Below are 19,993 nucleotides of genomic sequence, written 5' to 3'. Positions count from 1 at the left end.
CTTTCCTATATTTTATTTTCTGGTTGTATTAAGGCAATTTTTAAGAATGTTTTCTTTTCATAAAAAAATAGATTTGTTGAATTGTTATATAAAAAAAAAAAATTCTAGATTTCTTTTAACAATATACAAAGCCCAAGATTTATAAAGGAGGAGTTGAGATTGTGTGACATTCATGCCTTTCAAGAACATTAGTGACGTACGTGTGATGAAGTGACCACAAGTGAGACTAACCAGGCTGTGAAGTCAACATGGTTAGGAGCTAGCGTTACCCTACTCTACAGCACTTGCTACAAGCCTTTTATTAATTTCAATATATGTAAAGACAAAAATGAGATTTATGAAAAAAGTAATAATAAAAACAGAGTTAGATAATAAGCTTGCTTACCATCTGTTTGCTTATTGTCAAGAGACAATGAAGATGGAGGTTGTGGTGGTTGTTGTTGCATTGTTGCTGGTGGTGGTGGTGAAGAACTTGGTTCATCATCTGACAACTGAGTATCAACTAAATGCAGAAACTTCATATAGGTGGCTGAAGAAGCAGCATTTGGCTGGTACATATCCTCATTGGCAGTATCTCCATTGCTGAAGTAGAAAGGCTGGTACTTTCCAGGATGGTCTCCAGATAAAAACAGTCGGGATGGCTTTGTAGCAGCCATGTGAAGACTTACACAATTTCTTGATACACTGATGTTAGTTAATTCCAAATGAATGGAAAGATAAACAATCTAAACAACAGCTGTCACACAGATATTTTGTTCACTATTGTAACCAGACTGGTGTACATAAATATGTATCCTAGTAATCTTTATGCTAAGTATTCAACTATGTAACTAATAAACCTCAGATTAATGCTCATACATGATAGTGTTGAATATGTATAAAGATACAGAATTTGTGCAGATTCTAAGAGTAAATGCCAGAAAAAAGACAAATTACAGCAGTAAATTCAATACAGAGTACTAAGTACAGTAAATAGGAAGACCAAATCTATATATATTCTTTTCAAGTTATTCAATGCTAATTTATGCTATGCATAAATAAATATACAGAACATTTGACTATTTAGATATATTCTTAACAAAGAAATAAGGCAATAAAGTCCAGCCTCTTTATTTTTTTATTTTTGAAGAAACAAGAATGATAGCAATTTGTTTCAATAAACAAAATATCTAGTTAGCTGTTTTCTTGTTTCACTAATATGATCTTCCTCCTTAGCAGAAGAGAAGGAAAGCAAGAGGGGGCAGAGTAGTTTCTGAGATAGCTGTGACTACGGAATCAGTTTAGTCAATAGCAACAGGGAGAGCAGCAAAGAAGGGGGAAAAAAAAAAAATCAAACTAACAGCTATGCTGGGTGTTTTTGTTTGTTCTCAGTACTTCAGAAACAAACCATGATGACCAATATTATCTTGTCATTGTTTCTGTTTTACTACTTATATATGGAGGTGTAACAGTAGTTCTAGCCTGACTGGTAATATTTATGCTGCTACTACAACTGCTTATCAAGTAGCTCCTGCAAAGAGAGATTGACTAGCTACGAACCAGCAGCAACAGATCAATGATTTCATTACAACACTGGCCTAACTTTGAAAACCAGCTGCTGTTTTCAATTCCCCTATGCTTAGACTTGTGGATGTTATTACTGCTGTAGAGATGTTGATTCTTTTTATTTTATTATCTTTTTTTTTAACCTAATCAGAACATTTGATGATGTCATTTTCTAAAACATTTACCTGTTTATTTGTGATGAAAGCAGTACATATTTACAGGTTATGCATTTAGTGTGTGTGTGTGTGTGTGTGTGTGTGTGTGCGCGCGTGCTTATATTTGAATTGAACATGTATGCATTGAACACAACACATTCTGGGTGATCTAACCTAAGGTATAAAAATCACAAAAGTGCCTGATAAATAGCTAGGATGTTTAAAGCTGTGACAAAAAACAACATGATAAATGTGGAATAAAAGAAATTGGAAAAAAAATCACACAAAACAAATACAACTGAAATTACCTAAGATATAATGCCCTCCACACACACACACACCCACTCACTCACATGTATGTCAAGAGCTGTTTATTGTTTAAACATCTAATCCTCTAACATCTCTGTTTTAGCTTTCTAGCATGTACTCATGACATAAAAAAAAGCTATGCATTATCACATGTGGATGAAATCAAGTGCAGGTTGAAGACGGGATACTAATGCAGTCATAACTTAAATGTGATAATGATTTCTTACACTGGTACAAGGCCACAGATTTGTAGTGATGGTATTATCACTTTAATTAAGCCTAATGATTTACACATTTGTTTTTTCTTTTTCAAAAAATGACAGATTGAATAATTATCAAACTTCTAATAGTCAGTGTAGATAATACTATTCCATTCCTTTTGTCATAGAAATGTTTATGAAAACACACCAAAAGCATAACGAATTAATTCTATACAGTAAAGCATTTCTAACGTTGATCTAAAACAAAATTTTGTTATAACTTATACAGAGAACATGTGAATCTAACACTCAACACCAATGATCACAGTTTGTCTTTGTTAAGTTGCATCAACTTCAGAGCAGTTAGAATCTTGCATGTTTTCTTAACTAGTCAATATCCATAATAAATCAGACACACACACACACAGAGTTTCCTTTTATTTGTTTCAGTCACTGAACTGTGACTATGCTGGGGTACTGCCTTGAAGAGTTTAATTGAAGAAAATGACCCCAATACTTATCTTTTTAAAGTCTGATATTTATTCTCTAGTTCTCTTTTGTTGAACCACTAAATAATAAGGACAAACACACACACATGATGGGCTTCTGCATAGTTTGTTTACTAAATTCACTCACAAGGCTTTGGTCAGCCAAGGGCTATAGTAGAAAACACTTGCCCAAGGTGCTGTGTAGTGAGACTGAGCCTGAAACCACATGGTTGCAAAGTGAGCTTCTTAACCACACAGCCAGGAGTTATTTACTATAAACATGAGAGGTTAAACTGCTATATAGGTGAATAGCCTATTGTGTGGGACTAATGTATTGTATAGAATGCCTAAGTAGTTCTAAAGAATATCCAACATTTTTTGGCAAGTATGAAATTATATTTCAATACGACCTTATATACTACTTTTATCACAGAAATTTATCAAACTGCCAAGATATTCTATAAAATGTGAAGTATTTTTAGGCAAAATATAATATAATAAGACAACAAAGATTGAAAATATTAACAAACTGAAATCAGTGAATGTGATATGAAAAAATTTTATAAGTAAACTATTACTGAAATCTAAACTAAATAAAATATTTTGTTGAACACTGCCCCATTTAAGTCTTCTTTTTATTGTAGCAGTTTGGATTTCAATGACATTTTGAGTTACGTCATACACATACACTTAAATCCTTGCTTAGCTTCTATAGATTGTTGTGTTATAGCTAACCCGAACAAGATTTGTTTATCCATCAGAATATATCCTAATGAAAACTGTAGTTTGTCTGGCTTAAGGCTGTTTCAACATTGTAACTGATACAAACCATTCTAAATGCCCAAGATTGTTATCATCATCAATTTAATATTCACTTTTCCTTACTCGCACAGTTAGGTGGAACTTTGTTGAGGCAAATTTTCTACAGCCAGATGCCCTTCCCATCATCAACCCTCATGCTTCCCGGGAAGGTAATATTTCACCATAACCAGACAGGTTTTCACGGAAGAGTGGAAACAAAGGACACTGTTTATATTACAGTGACTCTCATTTATAATTATCACACATGATGTCAAGACAAGGAAGGAGACAGTAAAAGACAGACACACATATATTCTTTTATTTGTTTCAGTCATTTGACTGCAGCCAAGCTGGATCACTGCTTTTAGTTGAATAAATCAATCCCAGGACTTATTCTATCAGTCTCTTTTGCCGAACTGCTAAGTTACGGGGATGCAGACACACCACCATCAGTTGTCAAGCAATGTTGAGGGGGACAAACACAGACACACACACACATATATATATATACATGACAGGCTTCAGTTTCCAAATCCACTCACAAAGCTTTGGTTGGCCCAAAGCTATAGTAGAAGACACTTGCCCAAGGTGCCACGCAGTGGGACTGAACCCAGAACCATGTGGTTGGTAAGCAAGCTACTTACCATACAGCCACTCCTGACATGCTTCTTTACTAAATCCACTGATAAAGCTTTAGTCAGCTCAGAGCTTTAGTAGAAGACATTTGCCCAAAGTGCTATGCAGTGGGATTGAACCCAAAACCATGGGGTTAGGAAACAAACTTCTTACCACACAACTGTGCCTATGCCAGCCAAAATATTGCTAGTGTCTCTACATCATTTGTAACTGTCCACATGAATGGAAATCTGAACTGTGGCACCATGCTCAGCAGCTCAGCTGGGTGGACCATATTGCTAAGTATTTTCTTCATTTTGATTGATTGTGGTTGAAGATTATATTTGGCATCTTGACAATCAGTGAAAAAATTTTAGTGATTTCACATACTGCCAAAAAGAAACTTGATAATCTCCAGATTGCCTATGAAATGATTTTTTTTTATATACCTTGCCTGAAAGTTTTAAGCATTCTAAAGAATACCTACATATTCTGTACAATATCTTAGTTTCACACAATGATGGTAACATACTAAAGTTCAATGTTTACAAGAAAGAGCCTCATAAATTAAATTATGAATCAATTAACTTCCGCTATTTCCAACATGTGTTAATACATGCGCACACAGATATTCTGTTTATCCATTTTCGAAGATGACCAAAACCTCACCTCTTAGATGGTGTCAGCATTTCTTACAGAGCATCAGCAACTGAGAAGATAGCTGCAAGGGTGACCAGAGGATTGTGACAGGATTTCATTGTCATTGACATGTATCATGTCCCAAGCATTATAATAAGTTCCACTGCCTGTTTATGATCCCAGCAATTTTGAATCACAACTTGAATTTAAATTTATAGACTCTGAATTTAGATTATAGAGAGGCAAGGCTGCACTGGATGACTAACCTCACTTGTCCCTAACTTCTTGGACTAATGGTAAAGCAGACCAAGATAACTGAAGGTTATACCAGGGCAATCTACATTTCTCACTGTACTCTGAGATACATGTCCCACACCTATGTTGGACATTTCTTTTTTGTCCATTAAAATCTGATCACATATAGTTGGGTTTCCTCAGTATAGTGATAGCTTAAGACTTATCAGCTATTTTCAATGGTTTATCCTGCCTGCCAATACCATTCCCCATTGCTGTAAACAGATAGTTTGTAGCATCACAGGTGAGAGCTGGGTGTCAACTCAAAAGCCAGTGACAGCTGAGCTGCACTGAAATGGAATCGGCAGGACATCCATGAAAGGGAGGTGTATGAATACATACACACAGTATCTGTATTTCAAAGTCATAATAAATAAGCTTTCTTCTTTAAACTGAAAAGCCTCCAATTCTCAAACCTTCAGCACCATCATATATCTCTGATTTTACCTATCCACAATACCTGTTTCTCCACCAGACTGGCAAACTATCCAACCACTAATCATTTGTCTCTCTCTCACCTTTCTCTTGTCTACTGCATCATCATTATCATTATTCTGCTACTCTTTATCCCTTCAGCATTGGTCAAAACCCACTAATCTACCTCTATTAAATAGCCTGTCATTTTCATATGATTTTCAAAACATCCACTCAGCACTTGTGTTTCAATCATTACAATATCTGTTGCCTCACTCAAATCCCCCACTTTCAGTTCTTCTGTTCCCATTCATTTCTACTTATTTTGTACTTTGAGGGTTCACAGAGACATCTCCTCATTATTGTGGCTGGTGTTAGGAAAGGCATCAGTTGTAGAAACCATGCCAAAATAGACAGTGGAGTATGATGAGGTCCTTGGACTCATCAAACCCAGTAAAACCATCCATGTCTGCATGGAACAAGGGTATTAAATCTTGATGATGTTGACGATGAGACATATTTCTATTGTTATTAACATATGGAAGTAGCTAAAAAGCTTATATTATAAAAATAATAACTACAACAATATGGCAAAATTGATAGAACTTTGGACAAAACACCTTACACTATTTTTTTCAGTACTTTACATTTTGAGTTCAAATCCTGCTGAGATCAAATTTACCTTTCATCCTTCAAGGGTTGATAAAATAAGATATTGGTCAAGTACTTGGGTTGATTTAATCGACATGCCCCCTCCCACAAATTTGTGGCTATGTGCCAATGTTAGAAACAATTATTATTATTATTAGTTCTATTATATCTATCAGGAATTATTACTACAAGGAAATTTGAAAAAATAAGCAACTGAAAGACAACTGAGAAGAGTGTTAATGAAATAAGATATTCCTGTTACTTGACAAGTTTGAATCCCTTAAAGATTCAATATAAAGTTCAGATATTATTAATGAATAGTAACTAAATCTACATGAGTTATACAAGAAGGCTGTCACATGATAGACTAACATATTATTTTAAATAGGGTGAATTGATTAAAAACTTGCTTTTTGTAAAACTTTTCGATAGACACTACCTATCAGCTAGATACTGCAATATACTATTCAGCTGTTTGCATGTGTGACACACGAATGGTGTCAATCAGACTAGTTTTGACATGAAAATATGCAAGAAAACAAAATAACTTTTTTTAACAACATACCTTAATGACTCAAATCGTTTAGACATACTTATGTAAAACAGGTATATTCACTCGCTGTACTATTGAGAACTCCTACAGAAACTTAACTTCTGTTTCTAATAGAGAAGTAGACTTTATCCCACAAATCAACATTTTATTGGACGAGGGAGTGGTGGAGGAAGTAGGAGGTAGTGAATTCAAGTTCAGTATCTATTAAATAATCTGTCATTTTCATGATTTCCAAAACTAGATAAAAATATGGTTGCAATATATAGATAACAGTAATGAATAAAATATTAATGTATATTGTATTTTAATTACAATATCTATAGATGATTTTTAAAAAATAAAGCAGAGACAATAAAGTTGATTTAATATTAAATAGTATGTATTTTATGAATTTCAAAGTAATAGTTAAGTGAAGTCAGGTAACTAATCTGGTTTGCTATCAGTGTGCTCAATGCAAAACATATTTATTGTACTACGTGAACTTACAGGATATCCAGATTTCCCCGTTGAACTCAACCAAGTTTGACACAAGGAAAAAGAAACTGAAACAATTTAATAGTTAAGTTCTTTCAGGTTAGAACAAGAACGAAACCATTTCACAGAAAAACATAAATAAATAACCCACATTTAAATTTCAGTATTACTTTAGTATGTATTGAGAATTTATGTTGCTTTACACATGTATTTTATGAATATAACGAACTACAAAAACCTGTTCAATCGTAAATAACTGACATAAGCTATCATAACAGATGTTTTTAGGAAATATTAATATTAAAGAAAATGCACATATAAATATGAAAGTTACACTAAGTTATTTGAATGACAAATAGGATGTCTAAAAAGGAACGACAGAATAAGAGAAATTTACAGAATGGGATAAATGAGAAAATATTTAGGGTTTGATTTCATGGCTTTTTCTTAATGTTATCTAATTAGTTAGAAAAAAAAGTGGGTGTATATGAGTATACATATCCACACAGAATCTTTTTGTGCCTATATATGTGGATCCAACACCATTGAAAAATTTCTAGTGAACTAATTCTATTGGCCCATACCTTAATTTGACATTTAGAACAAATTCATTTGTTTCCTCATAATATCTAAAGAAATGAGGACATCAATTTACACATATATGAACATTTACACTGTTGAATTTTGTGTGATTTGAAGAAGGATTTTCACAATATGTTCTTGTATATTCAAAGTATTTCTTAACATCTGTGTAACAGATGAGATATAACGAAACTTATTCTAGCTTTCATAATATTAAACAGTTGATATTTATGCCCTATTGAGTCCATTGCAGGTTTTGTTCATGAAAGTATTTCATTTCAACAATGTAAGGCAACTAAACACTTATCAATGTACAGAAGCTTTCCTACATACACTAGCAATCTCCATGTATTTACATATAGGTGCATTAAGTAACTGAAAATTACAGTCAGGGACAAACTGTACAGGCCAATGATAAAGCATAAGTACTTAAGCCAGCAAGTTGGTATCATTTGTGAATATGAGAACCAATTAGGCAACAAGGATAGGTAGCTGTGATATCTATATAGCTCTTTGGTGATGCATATGTCCCTTAATATAACTCAGTGGTAAGAGTATTTAGGTTCAAAATGAGGATGATATGGTAACAAATGATGAATAAAAGAATGAGAGGTGTAAGATGTTTCTGTTAGGCAAAATTTCCAAAACTGTGTGAGATAACATCATTTTGGTAAGCATTTTAAAATGATAACCTACTGTTCTCTGTATGAAGCAATACTCCCATGTAATAGGTGTCATAATGAAACAGTAATACAGTAGATAGGACTATAAGGGCTAAACAATACACCAAGAAGCTTTGGAAATGAGATATGAAAGAGAAATACCAAGAAACTAGGTAGGAAGATATCAATTATATATATCCTGAAAAAAGTTGAAAATAGCATGTCTGTTAATGTTATGAGGATGAAAGACCTTATTGCAAGGTAGTGTGTTGTCATAGAAGAAAAAGATGTCCAAAATGATACTGGTCCACTTGCACTTATCATAGTGGAAAAGAAAATGTAGAAGTCACTGAGAGATGTGATGTGATTGATCAGTGTACGCAGCATGAAATAGAAATGCATAGTAAGAACAAACGTTTTAAATAGAGTAACCTCTGATGAAGATCTAGGGTTCACAGATGAAAGCACAAATGATCAATTTCAATGGTGAAATGCTGTATTGTATCCAGTTCATGTCAGCATTAGAAAAACACTAAACTACTGATGATGAAAATATGCATTCTGTTACTGATTCCAGCCGTCAGGTTATGGTCATGCCAAAGTATTCAATCACACACATATACACATACCTTACCTTCAGTAAAAGAGTGTGTGTATGTGGACCTTTTTTTTTTTTACGTATGAATTGGATGTGACTGAAAAGATATCACATTTATGCATATTATCAATATGATCATTCAAAAGAGAAGGACCACTATGGAGACTAGGTCATACCAAATGAGAGAGATGAAAAATATGAGATCAGTGCAGTCACGGTCAAGACCAAAAAATAAGATGAGAATATTTAAAGAATACGTAAAGAATAAAATAGGTGCTTGACATAGGAAGTTTTTAGAATGAAAAAACAAAAAAGAAACAAAAACAAAACTGCATGATACTGCAAAGTTTAAGAAGCTGCTCTTAAAACATACACATCCATTTTAAGCTCAAGTATTAAAAAATTTTTTTGTACACTGAACATTACAAATTATTTGCCAAATAGATAAATTAATATTTTCTAAAGCAAGTGAAATTTTAATGTATTAAAATTATACTAGAAAGAGAAAAAAATTACCCCAATAACTAATTCATGTCAAGAGAAAGAAATAATCCTTGTATTTGAAGTACTTCAAAATGGAATGCAGTATGGAATGAGTATGATTATAGGCAGTACAGTGATAATTTCAGACATGTTTTGGTATTATCAGACCTCATCAATATAGTACAATCTGACAATTACTAAGATACGTTGGTACAGAATGATCACAAAAACTATTAGAACACTTATCAAAATAAGAACACATTTATACTGTTTACTAGTTATTTTTCAAAGATTATAAGTTATTTTTCAAAGATTATAAGAAATTTCAAGATGACACATTGCTTAGCAAAATTAATGTTCTATAATGTTATTACTGGTTGATAAATAAAAATATCAAAAACATTTCTATCTATAACATTAAAAAAAAAAAAAACATAAATAAATAACCAGAACACAACAAATATCTTCAGTGGTTCAAAATAGGTTTCCAAGAAAAGAGCTTATAAATTATCCAAATACATGAGTTTATGTAACCGCAGACCATCTAACAGCATAACATTGAGATATGACACTTCATTTGACAAACTACAGTTAATATATCTGAAAGTTGTGTGTGAGTGTGAACTGATGCAGTTGAGTTATTACACCAAACCTATGACAGTGTAAAAAATAAAATTTAATGTTTTATTTTATAAAATTTCAGAATCAAGATAGAATAATTCCCTTTTAAAACAGAACAGAGGCTCTAATTCTTTTCTACAATGACAAGCTATTGGATTTTAATAGACCATATAGCTGACACGTATAGGACAACCAACCTTAAAAACATCACTTGAAAAAAACATACTCGGATGGATAAAATCATGTCTTTGTCCATGAAAATGTGTGAGGTATTGGGTTATAAACATGGTGAGCGGCACACAAAATGCCTTGCTATATTTAGTTGTCAATGAAGAAGAACTTTTATATCTGTAAAGGGAAAGGATCGTATTCGTGTGTGTATGTGTGTGCCTGTTTCTGTGGTTTGAGGGGCTGCGTATTCCCAATTGAAATATATAACAATAGACCGCAGCTTTCGAAAAATACTGAGCAAAAAATTGTCTCTAATAACGTTTATATAATGTTTTATCAAATCATCAACAGTTATTTTCCCTAGCACTTTACTGTATTTAAAGAAACAGTATAAGGGAGATAATTAGACATTTTGTACAGAAACTACAACATTGTAACCAGATGAGTAGATTTATATTACCCTAAATTTCTTTTGGAAAGAACAGGATCTATAGTTTATTGAATCAATACAAGATTAGTACAAATAGTTTTAACAGGCTGAAAGGATGATAGCAACATCGTGTATAAAAAAAAATATTGTAAAACATCTTATCCAGCATTCTACTGATATGTGAACTTCTAAATAAAGGATAGATAATCTATTCTCCCAAGAAATGTGTGTGCAAATTTTATAAGCATCTGAAGATAGCTTCCAGATGACATGTAAATAACAGTAAAGTGGTTGTTAAGAATGACTGAGCAACATATAGAATGTGATTTCTAATAACCAAGTATGCTTGAAAGTTTGCCAATATTTCAAATGTAGTGATATACTATGACATCAAATAAAAAGTCTCTTGCTGAACATAACAGAAGATTAAAGGTAACTGGTTCTTAGTTCATCTAGGGAAACAGCGGATGCATTTGTGCACTGAGTGAAGGGCATATTGCTCAACTTGCATTTATCTACCTTCCAATAAAAATGTAATTCATGAACTTTATAACAAACTTTGTTCTCATAAATAGCATCTAGCTTTGAAATATTTGATTTAAAATATAGGAAAATAAATACGAAAAAAGATTTTTAAATATAAACACTTTTGCCAAGTAATTTACAAAGCTTAAAATTATAGTCAATCATTTCTCTTTCTCTCTCTCCCTCTCACTTACACACATGCACACAGACATACAAACATTTCAATTATGTTAGGTTGGTTCTTTTATCTAAAGTATATGAGATATCATAAAATTATAGATTGACAAGTTTAAACTGATATGATAGATCATTTTATATCAGATATAAGAGCCTTCAGTTAAATAAGGGAACTGCGATTAGTCAAGCTATTTATATTTCTACACTGATTACAGAACCTTTATGAAAGCCACATTTTACTATTTCCCTATGGTGGTAAATAAGATTAATTAGTTCATTATTCATTGTATTTTCACATTTGGATATCAGTTTCTGGGTTCTTACATATTTCATAATAATAGTTATAGCAGATAATTCTGAGACAATATTACTGGCATTTCAGGAGAGGATATTAACAGCCCAATCAATAAAACTTTTCTAAATTAAATTCTATTCTGACTGGTAAAATCTACCGTTAGAAAACTAGTTGGGTGGGGAAAGCACGATTAACTTTAGTAATGCAAATTAGAATTGAAATGCTTGACTGTGGAATTCTAAAATATTTAGTCACTACAAATGATACAAGATATAAGGTTTACACATTGATTAAAACAATAAGGTAAAAGTGAATGAAAAAGAGTGTGAGTATAAAACATATCAATGATAATAATTCTTAGCAATATTTTTGTTTGGGTACATAGCTGAAAAAGAAGGAGGAAGTCTTCTTACACTCCAATGGTAAACAGAATAGTCTGCAATGCAGTTTTATTACCCAGTCAAGTCATTAGTTAAGCATTCAATTCTCCATCCTCAACATTTACTGCTGAATACCTGAATTATATAAAGTCACTCAACTGACTGTTTACATGGCATTAGTATGTAGAATGAATAACCATTTCAAAATATCTTACTCTTTATAATCTACTTGTCACGGTCATTATTTGGATGAATGGTTTCATCTTTGCTCTTCAAAGGATACCGTACTTGTAGTTTCTTTTTTGAAGCAAACGCATAGTTAATTTCATTTTGCCTGGCTAATTTACCTTGTCTACAACCTAGAACTCGATTGTTAATATAGCATTCTGCTTGAAGGTAATTTCTTCACTTTATTTCATGATTCAGCTAGATATATTACATAATATTTTTGCCTCTTTAAAGAATCAATCAATCCAGTTTTGTTTTAGCTGTTTTACAACAATTTTCAATATTTTCTATGAACCAGTTGTAATATGTACTTTACACTTAGGTGTCTTCCTCAATGTGATTTCAAATTCAGGACATTTGGGTAAGTTGTGCAACATTCAAATCACTCAAATGCCATACATATGACACCATAAGCAAAGGTCACAAGTTCAAATCTTGCTACAGACAATAAAATATGTGCACATTTCTTGCTTCAGTCTATTTGGCATGTATAAATATCTGTCAGATAAATAATTATTGTTGGGTAAAGCACTGGATTATACAAGGTGGTCACAAGTTGTTTTGTTGAAACCATCTCATTGTTGAGTAATCCAAGTCAGCATTGCTTAACTGGTATTCCAACTGCAACCATTCTGTTTTTATAGTGAGGCCTGTTACAAAAAGATTTAGAACTTACAACTATTGTTGTCCTCATTTTGAAGACAAGAATTTGATGAGGGAAATTTAGTTGCTATACTGATCAGCTCAAACAAGTATAAAAAAGTTCCTGGTTTGTGTTGTGATCCTATGCAAAGGATATTGATCTGCTCATCTCAAGCTGTCTAATTGATAATAGACATATCACTTACTTTATATTTGATTTAGAGGTAGGAAAAATTGAATAAAGCAAAACAATGTTAGCAATAAATAAATGAACAAATAGGTATAATAATGCAAAATAATTTAGCTAACTTCTTTATTGAAGTGGTATCATAACAAAACAAATACTCCATACAATATTTCAATCTTTCTATGTATTTGCATTCTCACTAACTATAAAACCAAAAAAGTAATAAAGTGTTTTTGAAAATAGCAAACAGTTTACTGTTGGGTACTTTTTCTTGTGCATTGTATTACATATGTCTGGCAGAACCTTCCTCTCATATTATTGGCATTTTACTTTGTCATTATCTATTGCTTGCCATTTCTATTAACTATGTGAAACTAGTCACTGTAATCCACATGCACTACATTAAATTATCAAATTATTCTCTTTTAAAATAGCATTTATATAAAAATCACCATGTATTATCTAAACTTTTCTGGAAGAAATGCAAAATAGATAAATAAATAGGCAGAAAAACTAAACAAATAAAAACTAAAGTGCTGGGAAAATACTGAGGGTTATGAAATAATCTATATAGTTGAATGAGACAATTATCACTTCTCCCTTCTATGTTTTTATATTCTAAGAAGAAAAGAAAGATGGGGTGGAAATAAATTGTTGCTCTGAGAGGTTTGGGCAATTTATATTTTTACTGGCAGAAAAGCAGTTACTTATAAAAAAGAATTTGGAAGAATTAATAGATATTGCCAGAAACATGTCACAACCTGGACTTAGTCTACAACAATGCAACAGTAATTTGATAGCTAACTAATCCATATCATCAAAACACACACACAAAAAGGAAATCTTGGTTAAAATACAAATGTAAGAAGAGCTTAGTGGGGGGAAAAAAAACAATATATATATATACAGTGGAAATTTACAGAATAGAAAAACTACAATAGAGCAAATGAGTTACATTCATTAATAATATATCGAGGAGAGAGAGAGAGGGGGGGAGAGAGAGAGAGCATACAAAACTGGCAAACCAAAGAATTTGGAATTTTGAAATTTATTGGGTTTCATTTAGCTTTAATTTAGTCAAACTAATTTTAAGGTAATGTTTTTCTCTCACCATGTCTCCTACACGTATACACTTATATATGGTAAAATAGTAAAAATATGTCCATCACAAAAGACAACTTGGTAAGTAAATTGAGTTCATTTCATTAAAAGAAAAATAAACAACATCAAAGTACACTGCAATAGCAATAACATTAACTGATTATCAATATTAATACAGTCAGGTCACTAAAATCTTAAAAATAGCAGGTAGGGGAAAACAAAATCAGCATCAATATTTTTAGCTGAATTTAAATTAGTATCCGAGAAACAACTAGGAAAGAGAGTTAAAGTTATAAGTTCATAATTGAAATATACTTTATTGAAGAATGTAACTTAGTGTGTGTATAAGTATTCATTTATATGCTTGCATATAGATATGTGTGTACATACATGTGTGATTGTCATATGTAACACTGTTTTTTTCTTGTATACTGACATGGTTTACACTATGCATTTCTATAACAAGAGTGTATTTTAAAGTTATTTCTGTACCACAAAACAAAATATATGCATATATCATCTTAATCACCACCACAATTGTTTCTTCTGTTGACTTTTTCCATAGAGCTTGGTTGAACAGTATTCCTGAGGAAGGATTCTATAGCATGATGTCCTTCCACAAGCCAACTTTTCCTTGCTTTTTCAATTAAAGTACTTTATTTACATGTTCACATGTTGAATCGCTGCCATAGACAACAGGACTACATTAGATGAAAGATGTCTACACATACATAATCCAACTATGATTATTTTATCACTGTACACAGGCAGAGAAAATCTGAAGATACATATATTTAAGATAAAAAGAACAATGACAGTAGTAAGAGGAGATAACAGAGAGGTTAACAGATAAAGATAAATGTGTAACTGTTCATTACATGTCTCTCTTGTACTGACTTGTCCAGCTTTAAGTACACACAGACACACATATACCATGGGCTTTGTACAGTTTCTGTCAACTAAATTCACTCACAAAGCATTGATTAGCCCAGCAGAACTGAACTCCAGACCATATGGTTAAGAACCAAACTTCTCAACCACATAGCCATGCCTTTACCTACACATTTATGTAATGTATGTTTGCATGCATGCATACATGTATCATCATCATCGTTTAACGCCTGCTTTCCATGCTGGCATGGGTTTGACGGATTAACTGAAAACTTGTAAGCCAGGGGGCTGCACCAGGTTCCAGTTTGATTTGGCAAGGTTTCTATGGCTGGATGTGCTTCCTAATGCCAAGCACTCCGAGAATGTATGTGTGTATATGTATTTATGCATATATTTCAACATTAGAGAAAAATAAACCACTTTCATTAATGTGAAATGAATGCATGAATATTCTTTTCCTTTTTCTTACTGTCTTTATTATTTTTATAATTGTTTTAAGCAAATGTATAATAAAAAGAATACAAACGTCAGTGATAAAAAAAGTTATGTTCATGAATTCATTTCAGGATAAAGAAAGTGTTTTCTTTTTTTCCCCCAAAGTTGAAATATCAGTTTTAAGGACCACAATGAAATTTCCACATATTTGTTTTAAAAATTTTCTAAATTTCTTCTTCAAAAGTTTAAAAGAAAAAAAATTTTTTCTTATAGCTGTGACATATCCTTCTTCAATTAAAAAAGAACACATTAATTTTCATTAGCCAACATATGCCCAAATTCTTTCTTAAGAATTTAAAAAAGTATTCTCTACTCCTGTATAATGGAGAACAACTTATAGTCTGTACAGATTACATCATCTAGAACCATCTTATTGCATCTGGAAAGTGTAGGTCAAGTGACCAAATGAAATAGTGACTGAGTAATGTTATCCCTGTTTATCTCATGTGAATTAACATATATAAGATGCTACACACGTTCAACAAAGTTGTACTGAACACTTTTATTTTTTATATTTTAGTACAAGATAAACAAAAAACATGCACAATATATAGCTGTTTGGGTGTATTATGATGAAAGAGAGATGTCAGATTCAGTTACAATCTTGAGGAATATGGAAAATAATTTCCTGAAACAGGAAGAACAAACTTGGATAAAAGTTGCACAGTATTACACAAAAAAAAAATTAAAGCAATATATTTGGTACTAATTTATTTTTCTTTATATATTTAGGATGTGGGAACTGTTTAGGTGCTGAGATGTGGATTGACAGGTGTAGTATGTTAGTCAAAATGTAGCTGCAACAGAATGTCACACTAAAATTAGTATAGAAAAAGGAGTAAAATGCAGCATCCAAAAAATTTTTACAAGGTAATTAGACCTTAAATTGAGAGAGACCCCCAAAGTAAACTTAGCAAATACTAAAGAATAGGATGTAGGAAAGAAGATAGGATTTTGATACCACCACAGAAATGGCCATGATCACTAAGCAAAAAAAGAGTAGGTTGAAATTCCATATGATGTTCCCAATGTAAAACAGAGTGGTACAAAATGTAGAATCATAAGCAGGCTAACAAGGACAGTAAGTTTTTGCATGCAGCAGATGCACAGAGGACAATAAGTACTAAGGTACACAGGAAACAGATTTTCTCAACTGTCCAGATGGTTCCCTGAAAGCTTATTATATATATGACAGAATTAGCAGTGGAGGTGAGTGTTCAGAAAGCAAAGTAACCAGGATTGGAAAAAAGTTCAGGAAGCTGTCACTACAGCTGGCTGCAAAGGATTTTCTCTCAGAGTGAAAGGCAGATTGAATGATGCTTATGCATGAATTGCAATGCCATATGGGAGTGAGATATGAGCCCTGAATGCAGAGAATGTGTGAAGACTAGAAAGACATAGAGTGAGAAATGTTCCAGTGGATATGTAATGTTAGTGTACATAAATCAAAATAAATGAGCTGCAAGAAAAATTAAGTATAAGATAAACCAGATGTAGAGTACAAGAGTAAAGATTGCACTGGTATGGGCATTTGATGCATATAGAGGATGACAGCTGTATAAATAAGTGCAGGATTTTCAAAGTTGATGGAATCTGTAGATCTGGAAGACCTAGGAAAACACAGGATGAAGTGGTGAAGCTGGATCTTAGGATGTTATACCTTGCAAAGAGAATGACAAAATCAGCAACATGCAGTACTGAAGAAGAAAGCTGTTATGACAACCCATGGAATCCATACCAACATGGAAAGCAAATGTAAAATGATGATGCCAAGAATATTGGCTAACATTAGTTATCAATTTCATCAATCTGAGTGGACCTGAAAGGGCTTTGAGCACTGTCCCACTTCCTTACTATAAATAATAATAATAAAGTGTGACTGTGAAGTTCTTAGTCATTTGTAGAGCATTGCTGAAAAGCTGAGGGCTTGTCTATGTGGTTATTCAATCTAAAGAAATAGCAGCCAAATGTTCATTAAACCATCTTAAAAAGGAAAGCCCTGTTACATAAGATAGTTCTCGATAGAATATGCTTGAAAAAAAGATGATCATACCTGATCTTTGATCTTAAGTCTACTGGATCAGAGCTGACATGGACCTAATCAACAACAACGTTTATGACCAATGATACAGAAAGCAGGAAAGTTTTTATATATATTTTTATCCAGCATAAGGGAGATGAAACATTAACCAGATTTTGGTTGTGCAGCACCATATCTATTCAGATGACCTTCATAGAAAAGCTAGTAGGAGAATTGAGGGATATAAAATAACATCACACCTATTGACATACCAAAGAAGTATAATTTTTTATTTGATTTCCTGATATTTTTTCAAATTCATTAACATCAAGAAATATAAAAAAGAAAATTAAAAAAAAAGACAAACAGAAAACATTTAGAACATTTCCCACCTATTGCTCTTGTAGAAAGCCTTTTATTATAAAATGAGTGGGAAAATTGTATGTTAACATGATTGGCCTTAGAAAATAAGTTTGCATGAGCCAAAAATGTGTATAGCTATTGTTATGGCTGGAGACCTATTTTGCACAACGTACACTGACAACTAAATACCATAGCATAATAGGGTTGCCATGACAAGCAATACAAACCAATAATTCATAAATAATAGTACTGGTGTATTTGAATAATGATAAAAAAATATTACAAAGATAAAGTTAATTTTGAGGTAACAGACAAGAAAGAGAAAAGATGACTAATGAATAAATTATATATTACATAGATAATTTTTATTATAAATGAAAATGTAGAGCAGACTTGGTTGATGCCAATATTATAAGTATAAATAATTCACTGGACCTTGTTCTTATTACCCATACCAACTTCCTTGAAAATATTGATATAGTGCTTAAAAAAGAAAGCCGTATTAAAATAAAAAGGTTTTCTTTACAATTATTATAATGAGAGGGGCAGATAAACAGTAGAAACTGGGGAGCAGTAGGTTAAAATCACATGTGTACTTAGGTACTCAAATCTTCAGAGTTCAAATCCTACTCAGGTCAACTTTACTTTTTGCTCTTTTGAGAATGCTAAAAAAAAGCACCAGTCATATACTGGAGGTCAATCTAACAAGCTACAGCCTCCTGGAAGTTTGGAGCCTTGTAGCTATACTATAAATTGTCATTGTTATTATGGAAGCATTAAGGATAGTTAGAGTCGGTAAAGGTTCAGATTAGCTCTTTTGAAGTATCCAAAGTTTATTTTGCTTTTCATTGCCTATGGGTTGATAAAGGACAACCAGAAGTACATTAAGTTCAGTTCTACAAGTTACACTTATCCTAAATTAAAGTTGTCTTCTATCTATGTAAGAAATCATTATTGTTATTAGTATTATTCCAAGATTAGTGAGTTGGCAAAAACAGTAAAACATAAACTAAAGGTTTAACAGCATTTCATTCCATTTTTTACATTCAAAGTCCAAATTACAAGGGGTTGAATACCAGTCATACATTGAAATTGGTCGCATTGATTAGACACCCTCACCACAAATTTGTGGCTTTTTAACAAAGTTAATTATTTATTGTTTGCAGTTATACCATTTAAGTGATGTAACAAATGAACCATTAAAAAAATTCCCTTTTTAAATGCACATTTTTATCTACATACCAAGGGCCATAAAAGAAACACTAATACATTATTATAATTATTTGTTGTTGATTAAGAAATAGAATTTTTTTCGTTTCTCTGTGGGAACCACATTTTTTTAGAGAACAAGCCTCATAAACAGAAGGAAACAATTACTACACAGATTCCAAAACTGCTATACAAATTTCAGTCAATCTTGAAAAGCTTTCAGAAACCGACACTCTTTTTATTGTAGGGATACTAAAACTCTTCAGAGATAGAGATATTTCACAAAACATAGTTATAACTCAATTTACTAGTACTTAAATTTACTATTCAATAACATGTAAACTTTAATATTGTTGTGGATTAGATGTTTTTAAACCAAAAAATGTGAAAGAAAATCTAAGTTGTTAAATAAAACAAAAATGTCTACATAAAAAAGCAGTAGATTACTATAGCAGTAATTAGATTTATTATTCTAGAAACTTTATGGTAGTAAAAATAATATTATACTGAGGTAGTCATGCAGTTTGAAAGAAAGAGGAAAGTAACAGAAATATAGTAAATTGCTGAACCAGAGAGAGCGAGAAGAAAAAAAAATTTTAAAAATTACCCACCAAACAAAAGCATGTATTCTTCCTCATCATTCATTGCACCTTTAAAAAATCGAGAAGGTCTGTTTGGGAAATGCATTAAAATTGATTTTAAAGTTGCAATATTTTGCAACAAATCTGTAAGAGGAATAAATCTAGGAGCATAAAAAAAAAACAAAATCAAAACGAAAATAGCTTCTAGTTTTCC

General features: G+C 32.1%; 1 protein-coding gene across 13 annotated transcripts in view; it reads right to left on the bottom strand.

The window, feature by feature from the left end:
- The window catches only part of LOC115209283 (tumor protein D52), a 149,542-nt gene that overhangs the window by 59,649 nt on the left and 69,900 nt on the right, over positions 1–19,993 (bottom strand). For 3 of the 13 annotated variants that reach the window (XM_036501099.1, XM_036501100.1, XM_036501098.1), the window contains exon 2: positions 19,810–19,848. The exons of 2 other annotated variants lie outside the window; for them this stretch is intronic. In XM_036501099.1, the coding sequence (XP_036356992.1) occupies positions 19,810–19,848 (39 nt within the window). Of the gene's footprint in view, positions 1–385; positions 1,577–6,676; positions 6,818–19,809; positions 19,849–19,993 lie in introns of those variants that run through there. 8 more of the 13 variants (XM_036501096.1, XM_036501095.1, XM_036501093.1 and 5 more) reach the window with 8 other exon arrangements.

The sequence above is a fragment of the Octopus sinensis genome, linkage group LG3 (genome assembly GCF_006345805.1).
Source record: "Octopus sinensis linkage group LG3, ASM634580v1, whole genome shotgun sequence".
NCBI lineage: Eukaryota > Metazoa > Mollusca > Cephalopoda > Octopoda > Octopodidae > Octopus > Octopus sinensis.
This window is presented reverse-complemented; position numbering and strand designations above follow the sequence as displayed.